The following is a 19,331-nucleotide window of genomic DNA, read 5'->3' as shown; positions in this document are numbered from 1 at the left end:
ACTAAATGGCCATTTAATTAAGAGCAAAACCGACTAGGCAAAAATAATTGCTTATGGATAAAAACTACACAGGAGACAGAAATTGTGTTCACACTTTTTTTGTAATTGCATAAATGTTTTTTTTTTTTTACATTACCTCCAATTCTCCATACATGATGAAAACATTATAGTTTTTTAAACCACATAGGGATTTACATCTATATCGTTTTAAAGAAATGTGTTGTTACTTTAACATGCACTTTAGTCCCGTTTAATTTTCCCTCTTTGAAAACAATGCTGTACCCCCAAGGAAACTAAAATTATTTGACCTGGCCGATCTCAAAAAGTTGATGTTATTCCAATACCATTGATCATACTTATTCAATATAATTCATGCATGTGACTTATAGTCAACCTTTTTTCTTCTTTTGAACGATCGTCACAATATTATTCAAAGGTATGGTCACAGATTAAAGCCAAAAATTTGCAATAAAGATTGGCCTACAATAAAAGTTACATGTGAAAGTTACAGCTGAATACCGTGTCTACATGTTGAGAAAACAGGAAAACACAACCACGACATTTTCATCAAGAATGTCACATCCATCAACGTTTGTGATGTGAACAGACACCATAAAAATACAATCCCCAAGTCTCCAAAAGAACGTTCAAATTTGTTGAAATACTTTTCTTGATTTCTTATCAATGTGGGCACTTCAGTGAAACCTATTTTGCAGGATGCTTACAACCAATCAACTTTATAAAAAGTAGGCTTTTCGGATAAAAACTTTTCGGGTCGTTACCAAAATGTATAGGTCCCTTTCAAAACCACGGCTTTGGCTTTGGATTCGGCTTCAGACTCCGTCCTCTCGTCTGAAGCCCTGAGTATGTATACGCACAGCACGCGCAACTGTCAATACAACCACGGGACCGAGCTCGCCTGAAGCCGAATCCAAAGCCGACTCAAAGCCGTCGTTTCTAAAAGGGCCTTAGACAAACAAAAATCACTTTCCTAAAAGTTCTTTCGTTTTTCCAGTCAGCAGCTGCTCAGCATTTTCGATGGTAACGTCGGCAATTTGTCCGATCTGTTTCTCTAGGATGAAGAGAGTGTCTTTAGAAGCAGAGTCTTTATGTTTCTTGATTTTACTGATGTAATTACTGCGTATCTGACGCACTGAGACCTTGGATTTGTCGCACATAACTTTGGCTTGTTTAGCTAGCTGTTCTCTGTGCTCCTTAGTTACTCTGTAATAAGAAGAAAATACATAATACTTTAAGGCCATGCATAGTGAAAATTGGAAAATAAAGTAAGTAAGGTTTGCGGTGACACTATGTAAAATCTCTTTTTGAGTATTGCTGGCTCTGAAAAGAGCCAGTGTTTCTGCTCGACATTTTGGTCAGTATGCTCTGACCATCTTCTGGAGTAACTAGCTACAACACTTCTTCTAGTCATTGTGAAATCAGCGGTTAGCTTGGTAGGATTCAAACCCACAACCCGTTGATTGCAAGTCCTGCAGTCTAACCACTGGACCACGGTTAGCTTGGTAGGATTCAAACCCACAACCCGTTGATTGCAAGTCCTGCAGTCTAACCACTGGACCGTGGTGATCCTTCTTCACTATGTCGAATGGGTTCTCAGTCCCTACTTCACTTGACTGCGGGGGTTTTCTCTGGAATAATTCTCTTGGGTTTTCCTCCCACATCTAAAACTGGTATTTCCTTCTTGTCTTTCTCCATGGCTAGTGCAGTGATTACATGTAAGTTCGCTTTTCTGAAAGTCCTTGGCTTCATATCCAGAATAAATTAAATGAAATATGGATGACATTTGGTAGCCAAGAAGAAAAGATCAAAGTAACTTACTTGGGGATTGGAACTTGGATGAGCGAACCTGTCACTTGCGGATTCAAGTTCATTCCACATTCCCTGATGGCCTTAACAGCTGCCTGAGTAGCCTGAATAAAAACATAAACATAGTAATAAAGTCAAATAAATGTAATATTGACTTGATTTCAAGACAAGTTGTGGTCATTTCAAGATAACATGTGATTATTTAAAGGGAAGCTACACGTTTCGTAACTACTCATAACAAATATTAACTTAAAAACTGACTTTGTAACGAGCATTGGGGAGCCTAACACAGCCTGTTAGACAGCAGTAAAAACAGGCACTCGTGATGCGCTGAAATATTTCTCATGGTGTCACTCTACCATAGATCAAATTTGTTGAAATTTTACAATAAAACAACAGTGAATACATTTGTCACTGTGAAACTACAAACAACTTTGTTGTTGACTGTTGTTTGTTTACCTCGGGGAAGCTGGTCATGTTGACAGACATCATATTGGAGCTCTTGGCAGTAATCTGACCGAGCTGGTTGAGCGAAAATTTCCCATCGTTGGTAGAAACCTGAATATGATCCAAAACACCTGAAGACAAAAAAAGTACTACTTTAAACAACCTAAAATGCAACAATGTGGAAAAGCAACACTCAGTATTTTGAAATAAAAAGCTTTTTTTCTTCACACCTTAGTAAAGTAACCAAAATAACCCATTTTTTTTTTTTTTTTGGGATGTTCAGGAGACTTCTCTAAATATTACCAAGGAGTAAATTTTCAAGACTTCTCAATTCTGAAAAGAACTACCTGGGTGGAAGGTAGGAAAATCGGTCGGGACTACTACTTTAGCTTAGTGGAGAGGGAAATTTTCATTGATAATTTCACTACTGCAGAGTGAGTTCTGATTGGTCTCAACATTTGGACTAGCTTGCTCTAGTCATCGTCAGGGAGACTGAAGATTGGGATAGATGTGGGCCTATTTGTAGGGAGAGGTTTCAGTGTAGAGTCAGTCATAGTCTTGGTGCAAGACGTTGTTGTTCGTTATACTATCGCGATCCCCCGCTCCGATCCGCGCACATTACCATCGAACAATAATGGGGCTGTTGGGAAACTTCCAGATCGCCTTCACACATTGCACGGATTTTGGCGGTATAGTCGCCACGTGTGTCGCGACGTGTGTGTAGTGTTGAGTACTCATCAAGACATCTTGCACCAAGACTAAGTCAGTCACTGCTCTGATTGGTTCTCCTGAAAATAGAACTGCAGTTGGAGGGCTAAGGGTTATGTGTGGGTTGCCCATTATGTGTGAGTGTTCTGTGTAGTCCTGGTGAGGCGTATCAGTAGACTGTGGGATCTCAGTGGCAAAGGGTTTTCAAAACCATTCCTTGCAAACCAAACCGTCAACTTCCTTAATAAGAATGGCACAGACATCAATGCAAGTCTCACCCTGTGAAGTTCTGATGTTCAGTGTCTTTATATAACTCTGTTTGAGGGCATCCATTGCCGTCTTCATGTCTTGGTGAACATCTTGTAAATCAAGAATGCTGTCGTCCACGGAGCGATTCACATCCACTTTAGTCTGATGCTTCCTTCCTGGTGTCAGAAATTAAAAAGAAAAAGCATGAGAAAAAAAAAGAATTACCGTTAGCTGTTGCAAACTGCTTACCAAGGAGACATGGCCCGAGCGAGTGGCTTAGAGAACTGAATTCATGTCATTCAAGTGTGGGTTTGAATCCCGGTCATGACTCTTGCGTCCTTGAGCAAGACGCTTTACTATACTTGCTTCTCTTCACCCAAAGATTGGTACACTGTACCTGCGAAGGGTAGAGATTGATACTGTGTTTGAAAAGCCTTCATCGGAGAGCCACTCAGGGCTGTAATCTTCCGGCCCAGAAAAGACTCTGCTAGTGTTGAAACGTCAGGCCTTTAAAGAATTGTCCTTAATTACTTGGGAAGGTAGTGCATTCTGCTTTACCAGCCAGGCTCCTAAACGATCCTTGGATGCTTACCGACTGTGTAAAGGAATAACCTTGTTTCAGGCCCAGGAGTAGCCCTGGTGACAGTTGGTTTATGTCGACAGCCCAAAGCAGTTCAGTGTTGCCCTCACCTTCAAGTGGCCATCCATCCAGCCTTGTGATGTTAGACCATTTCTTATTAAACAACATTTATAAACAAACCCAACACTACTGAACATGTCTTCTTCAAACAATCTCACAAATAAATCACCTTTCTTAGCACTGAGAGCAGATGATCCATGAAGTTGTCTTGATGTACATACATGACTTCCTTCTCGGCGGTAATTAAAACGTCTTATTAATGAGAATACAGCCACTGATTGAATACTTCTATGCTGATGTAATTGGTAGCTACTCAGAGATACAATGCGAGTGAGAATCGTACGGTGGAGTATTCCAGCAGCCATTGTAGAAGAACAATCACTGGAACACTCGGTCTTACATTGATTGAATTAATCTTCTGTACGAAAATAACAAACACAAACATTCACATATGTGTATTATTACTATCTAAAGAAATATAAAATTGTAAGTTCCATACATGGTGAAAATGCAACATTATTTAATTTTTATCTACAATATGTGATTTATTGTTACTAAATGACCCATTATAGTCAAAATAGGTGTCAGAGCATGGAGGAAGAACACAGAGTATGACACTATTTCTAGTTCTACCTCCTCCATCTTCACTCATGGCCGCACATCCTCCCGACGACAACCATGATGGGGGTTACCTTTTTATCGCATAGGCAAGACACTGTGACGACTAGATGCCGACACCTGCATGGGAAAAGTTTCCGTATGGCGCCACCACTTTTTCATTCGATATGAAATAATATAGTAGTTTTTTAGTACCTAATTTACCTCAACAATGAGATATCCCTTTTTGTAAAAATTAGTGAAAAAGTGGTGGCGCCATACGGAAAGTTATCCCCTGCATGACCTGCCTGCCCCCACACCCAGCACGCCCAGCTGCAGCACCACTACTGCCTTCTCCCAATCCATCCCCTCCCACCCCCCCCCCCCAGGTTAGCTGTTAACTGTTCCCCTCCCCTTTAAATGGCCATCCATCCAACCTTGTGATGTTAGAGTTAGACCATTTAAACAAAATTTATAAACAAACACAACACTACTGAACTTCCATGTCTTCTTCAAACAATTTTACAAATAACTCACACTGCACTCCACTGCTGCATGCTAAGCACTTAACTGACCATGCATGCCCTCGTTTCGTTTGTGACTGTTTTTTTAATTTTCACTCAGTTCAGTCACATAAATTTGACCTGTTCCTTTGCTCTATGATTTGACAGAGCGGCAAGCATTCAAAAAGAGTATCCAAGACCTAAGTCAAAGTTCACTTTAATTGTCTACCAACCTATGTGTCAATGTGTGATGTTATCTCACGTTTTTACCACCTGTGTTCCTGCAACTGGGCGCCGCCATTTTGATGTTGATGTAGTCTTGTTTCAAGCTAGATTCTCGCTCACAGGAGGAATGATATCCTTCTTTACAAATTCATGGTAGAGGGCGCTAGTTTTATAGATAAGCCTGATGGTACATTTTTTCAGTCATTAAACGTGAATCATATAAATCTTTAAGACTTATCTCGGTCACATTAGACCAAGTTGCCACACAGGGAAAATAGACACATACAAGTAGACGAAACAAACACACTCAACTATTTTTCAAATTTTGGCAACTTTTTTATTGTTCATTAAATTCATTAAATTCATTTATTTAATAAATATAAATATCATATCCCTCCACTCAAATAAGTCACAATCAAGCTACTTAATATTCTCAAAGTGTTTCATTTCAACCAACTTTATATTTCCAGGGCCTACGAATGGAGTAAAGATGGTTTTAGGCAAGCCAAATGGCGGTTTTGATGCAATCCCGGGCCCCCCTCCAAAAAGGGAAACTTTAAATACATCATACCACAGGGTAACCAAAGAGCTTGGTTTAAGAAAGTACAATAAAAAACAAAATAATTTCTTTACTTTCTTCAAAAAGATCAACAGAAATACACCAACATTCAAAATATTTTCCGGTTATATTTTCCGGTTATATAAAACTCTAGGAAATTTTAGAGAGTGGAAGTTTTTGGGGCAGCCAAAATATAGATTCAATTCATTTGAATATAAATACTTGCATACACTTTAATTGTAGTTTTGTAAATAACAGAGCACCAGACAATTTTTGACATCTGAACTTAGACCTTTTTTATGTCAGCTGGGTCACAAAAAATAACCAAAGCTCATAAATTGTTCAGATGTAAATAAATCCTGCTCTTTGGTCTACTTCTCTAGCACCGAGGATTCTGTTCTCAGAAGCTCCTTGAAACCTACAACTCCAGGGGTTACCAAAAGGTGGAATGTCATTGTTTCAACATGTCTCCTAAAATTTTGATCCTATACTTTTCCAGGGGTGAGAGTCATTTCTAACAAAAAAGTCTGAAACTTGGATACAAATCAAAGGTATGTTGAAATGATGCCATTTCTACTGTTTGGAAACCCCAGGGGGTTATGGGAAACGGTATCCAAAGCACTAGAGAAGTAGACCAATGAGCAGGATTTCTTTATTTGTGGAAACAAATATTGTCTGATTTTCTTCACCAGGCTGACATAAAAAGTCTGAATTCAGCCAAAAGTCTGAACAATCTCATCCCTGACTTTCAGTCGCCTGGTTCATACTTTCTTGCGAAAGCGAGGTTTTTGGCGAGTACCGATTATTGCGTGTACTGGTTTTGGCACTTACTGATTATTGCGTCCATTGGAAGAAAGTATGAACCAGGTTTCTGTCAGCAGTGACTCTCATGTCTCATATAAACAATATAACTCCCTCTTAATTTGGCAGAAACACTGCAGTAAACAATTTATAAAATAAATTGTTGAAAACAATACTTAACAATCTGCAATGTTTTCGGGTCTCATGTAGGGCAGATGAGGTAGCAAAAGAACAAAATATTTGAAGTCTGTCACATAAAAATGGAAACCATTCATAAGAAACTGAAACAACATGTATAAATCATAAACTTTATGCAGATGGTGTGAAATAACCTGTTTGCTAAGCTAGTCTCCTGACGAAAACATTGAGACCAACGAATTAAGAACTCAATTCACGCGGTAGTGAAGTCAATAACGAGAAGTCCCCTCCATCCACTAAAACAAAAATAGTAGTCCCAACCAATTTTCTACCTACGCCCAGGTCGTAGTTCATAGGCAGGACAGTTCTTTTCAGAACTGAGTAGTCTCCCAAATTCCCCAATAAAACAAAAAGCATGACCAAGTTTGCAAAGAACAAAAATCTACACAGTAAAGTGGGTATACACATGGTGCTACCGCAAACGGAATATACATTGATACCTCACCATGCAATGCCTCAAACTTTATATAAGTTAGGACAGAAGTTTTGAGATTTGTTTTAAGTTTCTCTGTCAAACCAGAGGAAGTTGTAATGTGTCAGGAAAGCGTGGAAGTATTTCTGTAGGTGGAGCTTTCAAGCTGGGCAAGTTTCTCTTCCTTCAGTCGTTGCAGTGACTGCATGAAGTCATTCAGCCTTGAGTCTACATATAAATAACACAAGAAGTCAATGAGTCTTGTGTTGCAGTCTACATAAACAAACAAAAAAGTAAGTGAAATGTAAAAATATATGCTATGCTGGGCCCAATTGCATATGGCTCTGCTTAGCATCGAATTATGTGCTCACCATCACCACTTTTCTGCTTGCTGTGCAAGGGCTGAATGTCTCAGATAGCAGTGTGAGCGAGGTCACACGCACACAAACAAAGTTTCACTGCTATCCCGTGAAATACACTTGACGTGAGCGTAGAGTTTCCTGCTTCTGTATGCAGATTCTTTGCTTACGGTAAGCAGAGCCATGAAGTTGTGCCTTGGGCCCAACTTCATAAAGCTTGCAAGCACAACATTTTGCTAAGCACAGAGAGGTATTGCTTTAAAGCCATTGGACACTTCCGGTAAACAGTATTGTCCAAGGCCCACACTTCGTGTATTACAACTTATATATAAAATAACAAACCTGTGAAAATTTAGGCTCAATTGGTCATCGGAGTCGGGAGAAAACAACGGGAAAACCCACCCTTGTTTCTGCACGTTTCGCCATGTCATGATGTGTTTAAAATAAATCCGTAATTCTCGGTATCGGGAATTTATACTGTTTTAATGTTTTCTCAGAAAGTAAAGCATTTCATGGAATAATATTTCAAGAGAAGTCTTTCACCATTACCTTCTGTAAACCCTGTAAGTTATTCGTAAATCTTTTGTTTTCTGTTCCGAAAGTGTCCAATGGCTTTAACAGAAATGGGTTACCATCCAAAATTACAGTAAGTTCACATTGCTGTGACAGGTGCCCACTCCATTTTTGCTCGCCAAAGAAAATTGTCAAGCAGTATTTTCTGCTTTAACAGCTTTACGAAACTGGGCCAAGATTGTTACAGATTCTCTCATCAGGCTCAAAGAAAGAGAGTTAATTACTGCAGCTAAAACCTAAAACCAAAATAAGTTCTTACCAGTAGGTTTTTGCTCGGTCCTGACTGGGGAAGTTCGTCGATGTCTTTGGCTGGAATAGGTCCGAGATGGAGGGGGCGAGACTGATTTTTGGCTGACCTGCAAACAGGAGAGTAAGGCATGTTGTAATCAAGGAGCATATAATAAATTATGTCTTTCTACGTGGGCTATTACATACACTTGATGATTGTTAACCAACAAATTTGTCTTCATTCTCCCAGTTTTTGGACTTAGTTTTTGAGATTTTTGTTAGAGTTGTCCCCAGTGGTTTCTGAAATCAAGTCGAAGGATTTATAGATTTGCCAAGCACTCGTATCCCTCTCGTTACACTACAGCGGACCACTGTTTAAAGCCACTGGACACCTTTGGTAATTATCAAAGACCAGTATTTTCATACTTGGTGTATCCCAACATACGCATCAAATAACAAATATGAGAAAATTTTGACTCAAACTTTTACTCAATCGGTCATCGATGTTGCAAGAGAATAACAAAAGAAAAAACACCCGTGTCGCACAAATTTGTGTGCTTTCAGTTGCCTGAAAAAAGGCTTCAGGCCTGATGTCTGTCAATATTTGAGTGAGAAATAACCTCTTTCTGAAAAACTATGTTAATTCATACATGTAGGTAGCCATTTCTCACAATTTTTATACTATCAACAGCTCTCCATTGTCAATACCAAGTATGCTCAGAATTACTTTGAGTAAAACTAATAGTGTCCAGTGCCTTTAGGAGATTGCTGCCTTACCTCATGATGTCTTGATTTGAGTATTCCCTTTACAGGTCTCTCATGAGTTGATGACATCTTGTCTAGTGACGTCTTGTCTACTGATGTGTCATGCTGTGGATAAAGATCCGATCCACTCACCGAGAAGGAAATCCGATGCTGAGGGAAACAAAGACAAGAAAATACTAGTACTATGAATATAGTAATCTCCAGGTCATCTCCAGGTTTGTGGATACACATTGTAATAAATCTCTGCAAGAGCTGTGGTGGTTCTGAGAAGTAAGAATAGTTCTCAGAACTGCCAAAGCTCATAAAGAGATTTATTCAAATTCAACTTCAAATTCACATTATTGTCCCAAAGACAGGACATCCATTTTGACCTTTACAACTACAAAACATTTAAAGAAACCATCACAGGTTGTCTACACATCTGTCTGTAAATCTGATTTAGGTTTACATAGCAATGGCTTGTTAAATTAATTTTCTCATAACCCTCCAGTCTGCGACCATGGGAGGATGGAGAATTACGATTGTTGCAACCAATTGGTCTCCATCTTTACTTATTTTTTTCTTCAGGTGGATAACAAATCCCTTTACCTCATTCAGAGAAGTATCGCCCTCCATCCCAGGGTTTAATCCCGAGATCGCTCTTGTCGTAGCTGAGTTTGTTGTGACAAGGTCTTCCAGATTATCTAGCTTCCGTTTCAGACTATTTAGAGTTGAGTTGGCTTTCTCTTTGACGTTATCGAGCATGTCTGCCTGACGGGAAACACGCTGACGTATTTGAAGCTGCATAGTAAAGAAATCAAACTAAAATTCAATAGTCAGTTCTGCGTCACACCAAGGAGCAAAGTGAAATTTGAGGGATTAAATTAAAAATGTTTCACAGAAAGCTTTATTACAGGCAAGTCCCACCTAACTAAAACAAAGCACACAGATTACGTTACTCGTCTATTAAAAGCAGACCCAAGTTTGCCTACGACGTACTGGTTTTGGAATGAGCATTTTCAACATGATCTGATCAAACGTTCTTGAGGCGTAAACAGGTGGTTTATGGTGTCACTGCCTGTGAGTTTACCATTGCTTGATCCAGGAAATAAATTGCGGTTTCTGATTTGCCTTTACTATTGTTTCTCGAATCCACTTTACTGGATCTGATCAACCCATTGCACAGTTTAACCCTCCTTAAAAGGTGGATTAAAATTGCAGGATTTTAACTCGCTTCTGATCCTGCTTTTTTGCGCTTACACTAGCCGTTAATCCACATTGGGGATCAGATATCCGGGTCTGATCCACCTTTCTGGATCTAGTGTAAAGGAGGTCCTAATTAAGTGGGGAAGATTAAGTGGGGAAGAGAGAGGGGTGAATGAACTACCTTGAGTCTATCTTGCTCTTCCTGCATCTTAGTCCTTTCTTTATCCTGCCTTCTGAGACTGTCTTCAGATGCGCTCATCTCATGCAGATAATCCCCGTCTCGTATCAAGGAGGCATCTAATCTTGCCTGAAGAGGACACAACAACAACAATCAACAACTCAACAATAACATCACAGCTACTTTTTGTTTCTTTGTAAAAAGGTTAAACATTCCAATGATGGGTGCGTTCAATTAGCTTCCCCGTGTCGACCCTGTTCTGCCCCCGGTTCGTTGGAATAGCTTTAACGTCATTCCAGGGGCTCACCTGGGTCAGCCCCTAGTGCCCTGCTTGTGGAGCGGGTCACTTGCGGCTGGCCCGAGGTGCATGACGTCACCACAAGAGGGCGAGTGTGATCATTCGATTAGCTCTTGTCAGGGTCTCACCCAGAATGAGCACCCAAGGTCGACACGGGGAAGCTAATCTTTGCACCCACTATAAGGGGTGTCATTGGCGAGCGGTTTAGAGCATCAAAACAAAGTTCTGGTGTTTTAGACATCGAGGTGTAGGTTCGAATCCCGATCATGACACTTGTGACGTTGAGCAAGACACTTCACTATAATTGCTTCTCATCACCCAGGGGTATCAATGGGTACCTGCGAGGGTAGAGGTTGATGTTGTGTTTGCAAAATCCTTTGGGGGCCACCACGGCAACCCAGGGCTGCATGCTCCCAAGGGAGCTGAGAAAGATCACAGGAATGTTATTGGCCCAATGACCAGGGCACTAATAAAAAGCGCATTGATACGGTTATTGTAAAATGCGCTTTAAAAGAACAAGTTATTATTATTTTTATTATCTTACCTGTTGTATATTTGACTGTAGCTGCACAAGATGTCTTGTCAGGTCAGCTTTCTGTCTCTGAAGATCGTCAAGTTCTTCTAAGTCAGACATCCCATCTACGCTGGATGCTTCATCTTTCTTGTTAGACATCTCTCTCAGCTTAGCTAAGGCATCTGCCGTAGCTTTCCGCTCTTCTTCTAACTCTCTCGTAGTCTGGAAAAACAATAAGATTGTACAAACTTATAATAACAATAACAATAAAGACTTGTAATGCGCACCCATTCACCCTGCTGGGTGTTCTAAGCCACAGTAAACAAAACAAAAACTAACAAAAAGAAAACAGACACAACAAAATTTGTCTTTGGAAACCTGTGACATAATAAGTTTCGAGAAGAGTTTTGAATTTTGTGGTACATAGACAAGATCTAAGATTAAGTGGTAGAGAGTTCCAGAAATGCGGGCGCAGCTGGAAAAAAAAAGACCTGTCACCCCAGGAGTGTCGAGACTTGGGTTTATTGAGGAGAAGAATGGTACTGGACCGAAAATTTCCTTGAAGGAATAAAAGGGTCTGTATAGGTTTGGTAATGACTTTGAAAATGAAAAACTTACTTGTAGAAGCTTACAACAGCTTTGGATAGTATAATGCAGTTTGAGAAACTTTTCACTTCTAAGTACTACGGTTTTGGAACAAGATTTGTATCACTTTTTATCCCAGACATTTTGAATCTGGGAAGCTTTACTGAAAATATAATTTCTCGGATTGTGTATTCAAAGTATGGAATATTCTTCCTGCGTGGACATAACCGCTCTAGATTTTCAGCAGTGTCTCAACAACTTTACCCCCTTTGGAAACAAAATTTTCACAGGCCAATAGTTTTATTGTATATATCTTCATTCGAACAGGTACAAAACCAGAGGTATACTTTGCCTTTAGGGGAACAATTTTGTAGTATGATTTGGGAATAACTCAAGCTGTTAATGGTTAAGAAATGATGACATTCTGAAGAAAAACCATCCAGCAGGCCCACAAAACCAAAGGCATACTTTGACTGTGGGTTTTTGTAGGATAATGCAACTCACCTGTGATTCGAGTTGTAGATACTGTTCCTTGAGTTCATTGAGTTTAAAGCCGAGTCTATTTGCTCGTGTACAATGCTCGTTAGCTGACTGTGGGTTTTTGTAGGATAATGCAACTCACCTGTGATTTAAGTTGTAGATACTGTTCCGCGAGTTCATTGAATTTAAAGCCGAGTCTATTTGCTTGTGTACAATGCTCGTTAGCTGACTGTGGGTTTTTGTAGGATAATGCAACTCACCTGTGATTTGAGTTGTAGATACTGTTCCTTGAGTTCATTGAGTTTAAAGCTGAGTCTATTTGCTCGTGTACAATGCTCGTTAGTGGTCAGGTTGGCTTCCTGTAGATCTTGTTCATATTCCAACTGCTTCTCTTTGAAACTCTGAAGAAATAACCAGCAGTCACAAAACACACTTTAGTTTATATTTGAACGTGTCAGTGCAAAAACGTTGTATGCCAATTTTGCAAAGAAATTTCACACAAAATTGTTGAGAAACTCAGCAAGATCACTCAGTGGGATGTGCTTGATGAGAAGTTACTAATTTTACTTCAACGGTAGTATTCCACAAAACCTAACAGTTTTACAAGTAGATAGAAGTCTGTATATATCACCTGTTTGGCACGGTGAAGACGATCTTTGCCAGAAGCCAGCTGGGATGCCATCTCAGATAAACGCTTCTCCATTGTCTCCTTCTCCTATGAAAATTATCAAAGACGTATGAGTAAGAGTCACTATAAATCTTTTGCATCCAATTCAATCCCTGTGTGTGGATCCCAAAGAACTATGGTGCAGTGGTTAAACTGAAGGACTTGCAATTTCTTTTTCTTCTACTCCCGTTAAAACATGTTTGCACTATAAACTGTTATTTGAGTTTTCTTTACCTTTCTGAGTGAGTTAATCTCAGAATGTGAGAAGTTGAGAGCCTCTGCAAGCTTAGTCTTTTCCTCCAGTCGCTCTTTAACCCCATCCTCTGAAATGGAAACATGAAATATAAATACGTGACAAGTCTACAACACAAATCTGGCCCATAGGAAGACAATCGTTTTGCTGAATTGAAGAATATTTTGTTGTATATTTCTTTTGTAAATTGTATACATCAGAGTGAGGGCCATACTATGGATTAGTCAAAATCTGTTTGTTCGGCGATCTGTTGAATGTCTGTTTGTTGGTCTTACCAAGTTCAGTAATCTGTGTTTGAAGGTCAGTGACTGTCTGTTTGTTGGTCTTACCAAGTTCAGCGATCTGTGTTTGTAGGTCATTGACTGTCTCGTTTGTTGGTCTTACCAAGTTCAGGGAAGTCTTTGTAGGTCATTGACTGTCTGTTTGTTGGTCTTACCAAGTTCAATGATCTGTTTGTAGGTCAATGACTGTCTGTTTGTTGGTCTTACCAAGTTCAGCGATCTGTGTTTGTAGGTCATTGACTGTCTGTTTGTTGGTCTTACCAAGTTCAGCGATCTGTGTTTGTAGGTCATTGACTGTCTGTTTGTTGGTCTTACCAAGTTCAGCGATCTCTGTTTGTAGGTCATTGACTGTCTGTTTGTTCTGTTGCTGCTGCTGATGCTCCAGTTCAGATTTAGAATGAAGATCATGAAGTCTAAGCCGAGCTTCTTCCAATTCCTGATTCTTGATGGCGATATCGGAGCGGAGATGCTCTGCTTCCACAGTCAGACCTCCAATCATCTGAAGAAAACAACAAAATCAAAATCTTGAGGCCTGGTCCAAAAGAGTGGCTGCTGCTTGATTGTCACATGATTGGCTCTCTCATCGCACCACATCCCTCTTGGTAGACCTGGGGGTCTATTTCACAAAGAGCTCAGATTGATCTTAAGAGCGAATCAATTTTAATTGCTTAGCAAAGTTTGATGTAACAATAGTGACATTGGAAACTCACTTTCAGATGAATCTTAGTGCCTTGTAAAACCGAGCCCTCGACTCCACTCAAGTTTTGTGCCCAGAATATACAACGCAGCTGGGGATCATGCATTCCAGGCACATACACATATTATTCTTGGGGAGCGTAAGACATTGTTTGAAAAATGACTCAGGTGCTACCAAAGTAGTCCTGTAGCATGCACTGCAGTTGGTTGCCTCAAAGTTGCCTGTAAAAGCTGCCCTGTGACATGGCACTAACGTGCAGTGAAGCAAAGAATACCACAGCAACCGTCACAATTGCCAATAAGTCACCACCTACCAATGTGCGAAAAAATATCATAACTTTTTGAGAAAAAAAAAAACTATTCAAGACTACGCCATTTTTATCCCTTACCCTTGAAAGTCTATTCTCCTCCTGTTCCACATCTGCCTGGACTCTATCCACATGACGTTGGCCATCATCTACCTCTAGGTGGTGCTGTTCAACCTCTATCCTCAGCTTGTGTAATGCATCTTGCTTGATCCGATGCTCATCTATGGCAAGGGCTAAGGACTGTTTAGTTTTCTCGACGGATGAGCGGAGTTGAGATAAATCAGCCCTAGCTTCAGATTTCTGATGTTCGTATTCTTTGAGTTCCTGAGAGTGTTAGCACAAAGGAGGTATATTTAAACGTTATCACTTTGTGACATTTGGGTAATATTTAGTGTTCCTTACAAAAAACAACACCAGGTCTTGAACTTCGCTTTTGAAAGAAGCAGCATTTTCCCTCTGGTAAGGGCACTTCTATCTTAATGTAAATTGGTATTGGAACTTTGCAAAGGGCACTACAGGTAATCGCTGTGGATGATGTGTGTTAGTTTGAGGCCTGCAACAGTATGGTCAGCCTAAATGTCAAAAATTCATCTGAAATGTTGTACATACCTGCCAACATTGAGGCCTGAGAACACCAAATTTGGAACACCAAGTTTACAAGTCTACAGAAGCATGCAAGTAAAGCTTCCCACACAGACAAATAATGTATGTATTTAAAACAACTTATAACAATCACAGTATTCGTAAGAAAATCTCTACTCATGCAGGCAAATGACAACCTCTGTTCCCCCAAGAACTTTTTTCTCTTGCCCATTGAATGTCTCTATTCAGAATAAGGACTGTTCTGTTTTTTTGCAGCCTGTATCTCAAAAATCTCAGACATTAACTCCAATTCAATCTGAAAAGATATTAAATCTGAAAAGGCAGGTATGATTGTGTTGGATTCTTACTTGTTGGATATGATGTTTGCGATCTTCAGTTCCTTGCAGCTCCTCTCGGACTAGTCTCAATTCCTTCCCAGTCTCTGGAAACAAACAAACAAACAAACAAACAAATAAACAACAGACACATAAGCAGACACTGTAGTTCAAATCGCAGGTGATGGGTTCGAATCCTGTCGTTATAGTCATCAGCAGATAATCCACACCGGCCTTTAGAAGCATTTTTGTTTAATTTCACTTGTTCTGGTTGTGAAGACCACTGACTCTCAGAAAAGCGAACATAATCACTGTACTAGCCAAGAACCCAATGGAGAGAAGACAAGGAAGGAAGTTTCGGTTTTAGATGTGGGAGGAAAACCCCAGAGAGTTATTCCAGGGGAAAACTCACACAGTAAGGTAGGGAATGAAAACCCGAGCGACATAGTGCTCCTGGCATGATTTGAAGAGGCGTCCTAGAGTTGAAAGGCAAGGAAAGATACCACTTTGCCAACCCAACCACTCAAAGTCTAAAAAGAGGGCACATTTGAAACAATTGTAATCAATTTACGACCAACTGAAGAGGACTGACCTTTGACCTGCTGTTTATAAGAATTAAGTTGATTTGTGAGTAGCGCCCTCTTGCTGTTGACCTTGTCCAGGTTGTCTTGTTCAGAGGTCAAATCTCTCTGAAGGTCCTCCATCTTGACTTGGTCTGCCTTTAGAGTGTCAATCAGATCAAGATGTTGTCTGTAAAAATGGAAATGAAATTCTTGGTTCAGCAAGAAACTTTCTTAAGTGTCAACAATAAAACAATCAGGGATTGCTTAATAGACTTTGCAAGTCTCACGCATATTTGAACTTCCAGTTCATGACCATGAAAATTGTACATGTTGTTGGGAATGCAATACGTAGAGATGAAAAATATGAAAGTAAAATCAAATCTACAACAAAATTGTGAGAACAAAAAAGAAGTGATTTAAACTTGACCTCAGCTTCCAATTCCTGCACAAATTTAGAATTTTTTGAGCCAGCTGCTGTAATAATTACAGCATCTGGCTCAAAAAGCATTTACATAAGCTTTGTGATCGGAGGTGTGCACAAATTCTAAATTTGTGCAGGAATTGGAAGCTAATTTGCAAACAAAGCCTTTTTATTGCAGTCTAGCCTCCTCTCTTAGCTACGTCACACAGTACGTTTCTAAAAAGTTAAGATCAAATAAGCATCCTTGTCCGAGAGTTTTATTGATTTTGGAGTAATTTAAGTTGTTTATGGTTGAAGAAATTATGACATTGCAAAGTACTTTGTGAGTGTTGCAACTTTCCCATCCCAATGCCTGCAGCGTTCCTCAAGAGCTTCTTCCTCCTTATGTAATGAAGACGCTCTAGCCTCCATGGCTGTAGTCTCCAACACGAGCCGCTCTTTGTCCGATCTCTGCATGGTGAGTTGCTTACTGATGCGATCGAGCTCTGCGCGCTTCTCTTGGCAGGTGACTTGAAGGGATTCTAAATCAGACTTGTCCTGTTGACAGTAAAGGAGACGGTTGTACAAGTGAATACTTTATAATTTCTTTCATTTCATTTATTCTGGTTGTGAAGCGAAGGACTCTCTGAAAAGTGAATTTTATCACTGCAGTCTTAGAATTTACGTCGCGAACAAACACGGTCGACCATTTTGTGGAGTCAAAATTTTGACTCCATAAAATGGCCGACCGTGTTAGTTCAAGACGTATAAGGAAAACTATACAGTTTTGAGGCATGTTTGTGTGGATCATTATATTCTACTTTTAAATTATCTATCTAGCCATGCATTTCATAACAAACAGGTTTCCAAGGCATTGTGATCCTTTAATTCCAGGGCTTTCACTGTACTAGCAAATAACCCAATTGAGAGAAGACAAGGAAGGGAATTTTAGTTTTAGATTGGGGAGACAAATTCCAGAGAATCATTCCAGGGGAAACCCACACAGTCAGAAAGGAACTGAAAACCCAATCCATAGTGCCCCAAACATGACTCCAACCGGGGTCCTCATACAAGTTCTAGTACAAATTTCTGAGTTTGGCCACAAAAACAAAGCATACATCCTTTTCAATGAGTGGGTGTGTTTACAAGGAATTACATTGAGACAACAGGTGTGAGTTGCCACATCTTAAGGATGTTGTTATTTTGGTCTCTTTCCTGTAGTGTACGGCTTGAAGGCAACAATCACTACCTGCAAAGCAGCCAATTGCGTCTTCTCCAAGTCGGCCATCTTGGATTCATGTTGAAGTTTCAATGCTTCCACTTCAGTCTTCTCCAGCTGGAGCATCTCCAAGGTGTGTTTAAGATCGGCTCGGCCTTTGTCGATACTCGCTCTAGTCTCTTGTAAGGTGCGTTCCTCTTGTTCTGTTGAGAGGCGAGTCTGAGAGAGGGCGGTCCGCTGCTCCTCGATGGATGTTTGCAAATCGCGCTTCTGATGCTTCAGGTTGTCGAGAGAAGCTTTGGTTTCCTAAAGAATGACAAATTTTGAGAAACTTAGTCAATCATTGAGTACATGTATCACAGGCCAAAGTTGGTCTTTGGAATATTTTCTGGCCACAGTTTTAGTAATAATAATAATACTAACTAGTTTTTCTTTAGCGTTTATCTACTGGTGTCTCAAAGGGCTTATCATCTATCATTTATTTCCAGACATGTTTTTTGAAGTTTTTAAATTATGAGAACCATATATGTTACAGTGGTGCATTCAGCAACCACTGCAAGTAACACCAGGCCAAACCCCTTTTCTTAGCGGTAAGTGTAACTGGGTTCTTTTGCGTGTGTTACACAACACCCAGGACCTAGAGCTTTACGTCCCATCAAAAGGACGCAGCAACAATAGTTAAATGTCTTGCTTAAGGACAAAAGTGTCATGACCGGGATTCGAACCTGCACTTACCTGACCAGAAACACCAGAACTTGAGCCAGTGAACTTGACCAGTCTGCCTTGACGTGTAAATTTGATTGTGATAAACTTTTTTTTCATGACATACCTTGACTTTTTGTTTTAATGCAGTCAGTGTACTCTCGGCATCTTGCAGCGCACTGACCATCTCTTTCTGGTTGGATTCAAGGTCAGAGCTCAAGACGTGGAGGTCAGCTTGTTTCCTACCCAGCTCTTGGTCGAGTCCACTTAGTCTTTGGCCCTCCTCGTCAACCTTCAAAAGAAAACAGACACTGTGTCAATACTCAACTGGAGACAGCAGAGAGCTATGGACAGCAATGCAGGACAGAACCCTGTGGAGGACACCATCTGAATTAAAACTAAACTAAACTAATATTCAAACCACTAAATTTACTATGAAAGTTGTTCATATTAAGCTGGACTCAATCCCTGTTTTTGTGATGATGACTACTCAAACAAACAACCTTATGGGAGAGCTCCATTTAAGAATTTCCAACTTTGGCCAACAAAAAAATGGGGAAAGTAGACATCCTTTTCAATGAGCGGGTGTTTTTACATTCAAATACTTGGGGTCGTTAAACTTATTGGATGAGTAGTAAATCTGCCTGGGAACAGCAGCCCTGATTTGTGCATGATCCAATCAAGTCCACCATTTGAAAAAGGAATAACATGGAGATACCAGGTGTGAGTTGCCAGATGAAAAGGATGTTACTATTTTAGCCTCTTTCTGTAATGAAGATCATTGTGTCTTCACCTGTTCTTGTAGTCTGAGGAGTTGTGACGTCTTATCTGAAATGAGTTGATCTTGTTCTCTGGCGTTGTCCTGCTGTATGATTGATTTTTCTTCAGTCAGTAGGAGATCGGTTTGAAGCTTCTGAAGTCTGTGAAGAAAAAAAGGTCTGTTCAAAAAGATGCATGTAGAAGTTATTTTTTAAATTACTGAGACCAATTAAGA

The 19,331-nt window shown here is 40.0% G+C and overlaps 2 protein-coding genes across 2 annotated transcripts in view; both read right to left on the bottom strand.

The window, feature by feature from the left end:
• Positions 1–66: 66 nt before the first annotated feature.
• LOC117302866 (ribosome-recycling factor, mitochondrial-like) lies at positions 67–5,294 on the bottom strand. Its single transcript, XM_033786826.1, has 6 exons — positions 5,205–5,294; positions 4,041–4,286; positions 3,261–3,407; positions 2,287–2,405; positions 1,840–1,931; positions 67–1,224 (listed from the first exon to the last, which is right to left on the bottom strand). The coding sequence occupies exons 2-6, from the start codon at positions 4,234–4,236 to the stop codon at positions 984–986; spliced, it is 795 nt and encodes a 264-aa protein (XP_033642717.1). The 5' UTR covers positions 4,237–4,286; positions 5,205–5,294; the 3' UTR covers positions 67–983.
• A 1,951-nt stretch (positions 5,295–7,245) lies between these two features.
• The window catches only part of LOC117303357 (centriolin-like), a 35,288-nt gene continuing 23,202 nt past the window's right edge, over positions 7,246–19,331 (bottom strand). Inside the window, exons 30-46 of the mRNA XM_033787526.1 lie at positions 19,131–19,257; positions 18,465–18,629; positions 17,666–17,941; positions 16,757–16,974; positions 16,046–16,203; positions 15,487–15,560; positions 14,618–14,860; positions 13,848–14,031; positions 13,233–13,321; positions 12,963–13,046; positions 12,592–12,732; positions 11,297–11,488; positions 10,458–10,583; positions 9,680–9,871; positions 9,104–9,241; positions 8,358–8,454; positions 7,246–7,394 (exon numbers count right to left, since the gene is read on the bottom strand). Of these exons, the coding sequence (XP_033643417.1) occupies positions 7,291–7,394; positions 8,358–8,454; positions 9,104–9,241; positions 9,680–9,871; positions 10,458–10,583; positions 11,297–11,488; positions 12,592–12,732; positions 12,963–13,046; positions 13,233–13,321; positions 13,848–14,031; positions 14,618–14,860; positions 15,487–15,560; positions 16,046–16,203; positions 16,757–16,974; positions 17,666–17,941; positions 18,465–18,629; positions 19,131–19,257 (2,608 nt within the window). The 3' untranslated portion in view covers positions 7,246–7,290. The remainder of the gene's footprint in view (positions 7,395–8,357; positions 8,455–9,103; positions 9,242–9,679; positions 9,872–10,457; positions 10,584–11,296; positions 11,489–12,591; positions 12,733–12,962; positions 13,047–13,232; positions 13,322–13,847; positions 14,032–14,617; positions 14,861–15,486; positions 15,561–16,045; positions 16,204–16,756; positions 16,975–17,665; positions 17,942–18,464; positions 18,630–19,130; positions 19,258–19,331) is intronic.

Source organism: Asterias rubens, chromosome 19 (genome assembly GCF_902459465.1).
Source record: "Asterias rubens chromosome 19, eAstRub1.3, whole genome shotgun sequence".
Taxonomy (NCBI): Eukaryota; Metazoa; Echinodermata; class Asteroidea; order Forcipulatida; family Asteriidae; genus Asterias; species Asterias rubens.
This window is presented reverse-complemented; position numbering and strand designations above follow the sequence as displayed.

Coding starts and splice junctions, on each gene's coding strand:
- LOC117302866 (XM_033786826.1), bottom strand. CDS start 4,236: ATGGCTGCTGGAATACTCCACCGTACGATTCTCACTCGCATTGTATCT. Junction 2,406..3,260: donor GAACATCAGAACTTCACAGG/GTGAGACTTGCA, acceptor TTTTGTCTTCAG/GTGTTTTGGATCATATTCAG. Junction 1,225..1,839: donor ATCCAAGTTCCAATCCCCAA/GTAAGTTACTTT, acceptor TTCTTATTACAG/AGTAACTAAGGAGCACAGAG.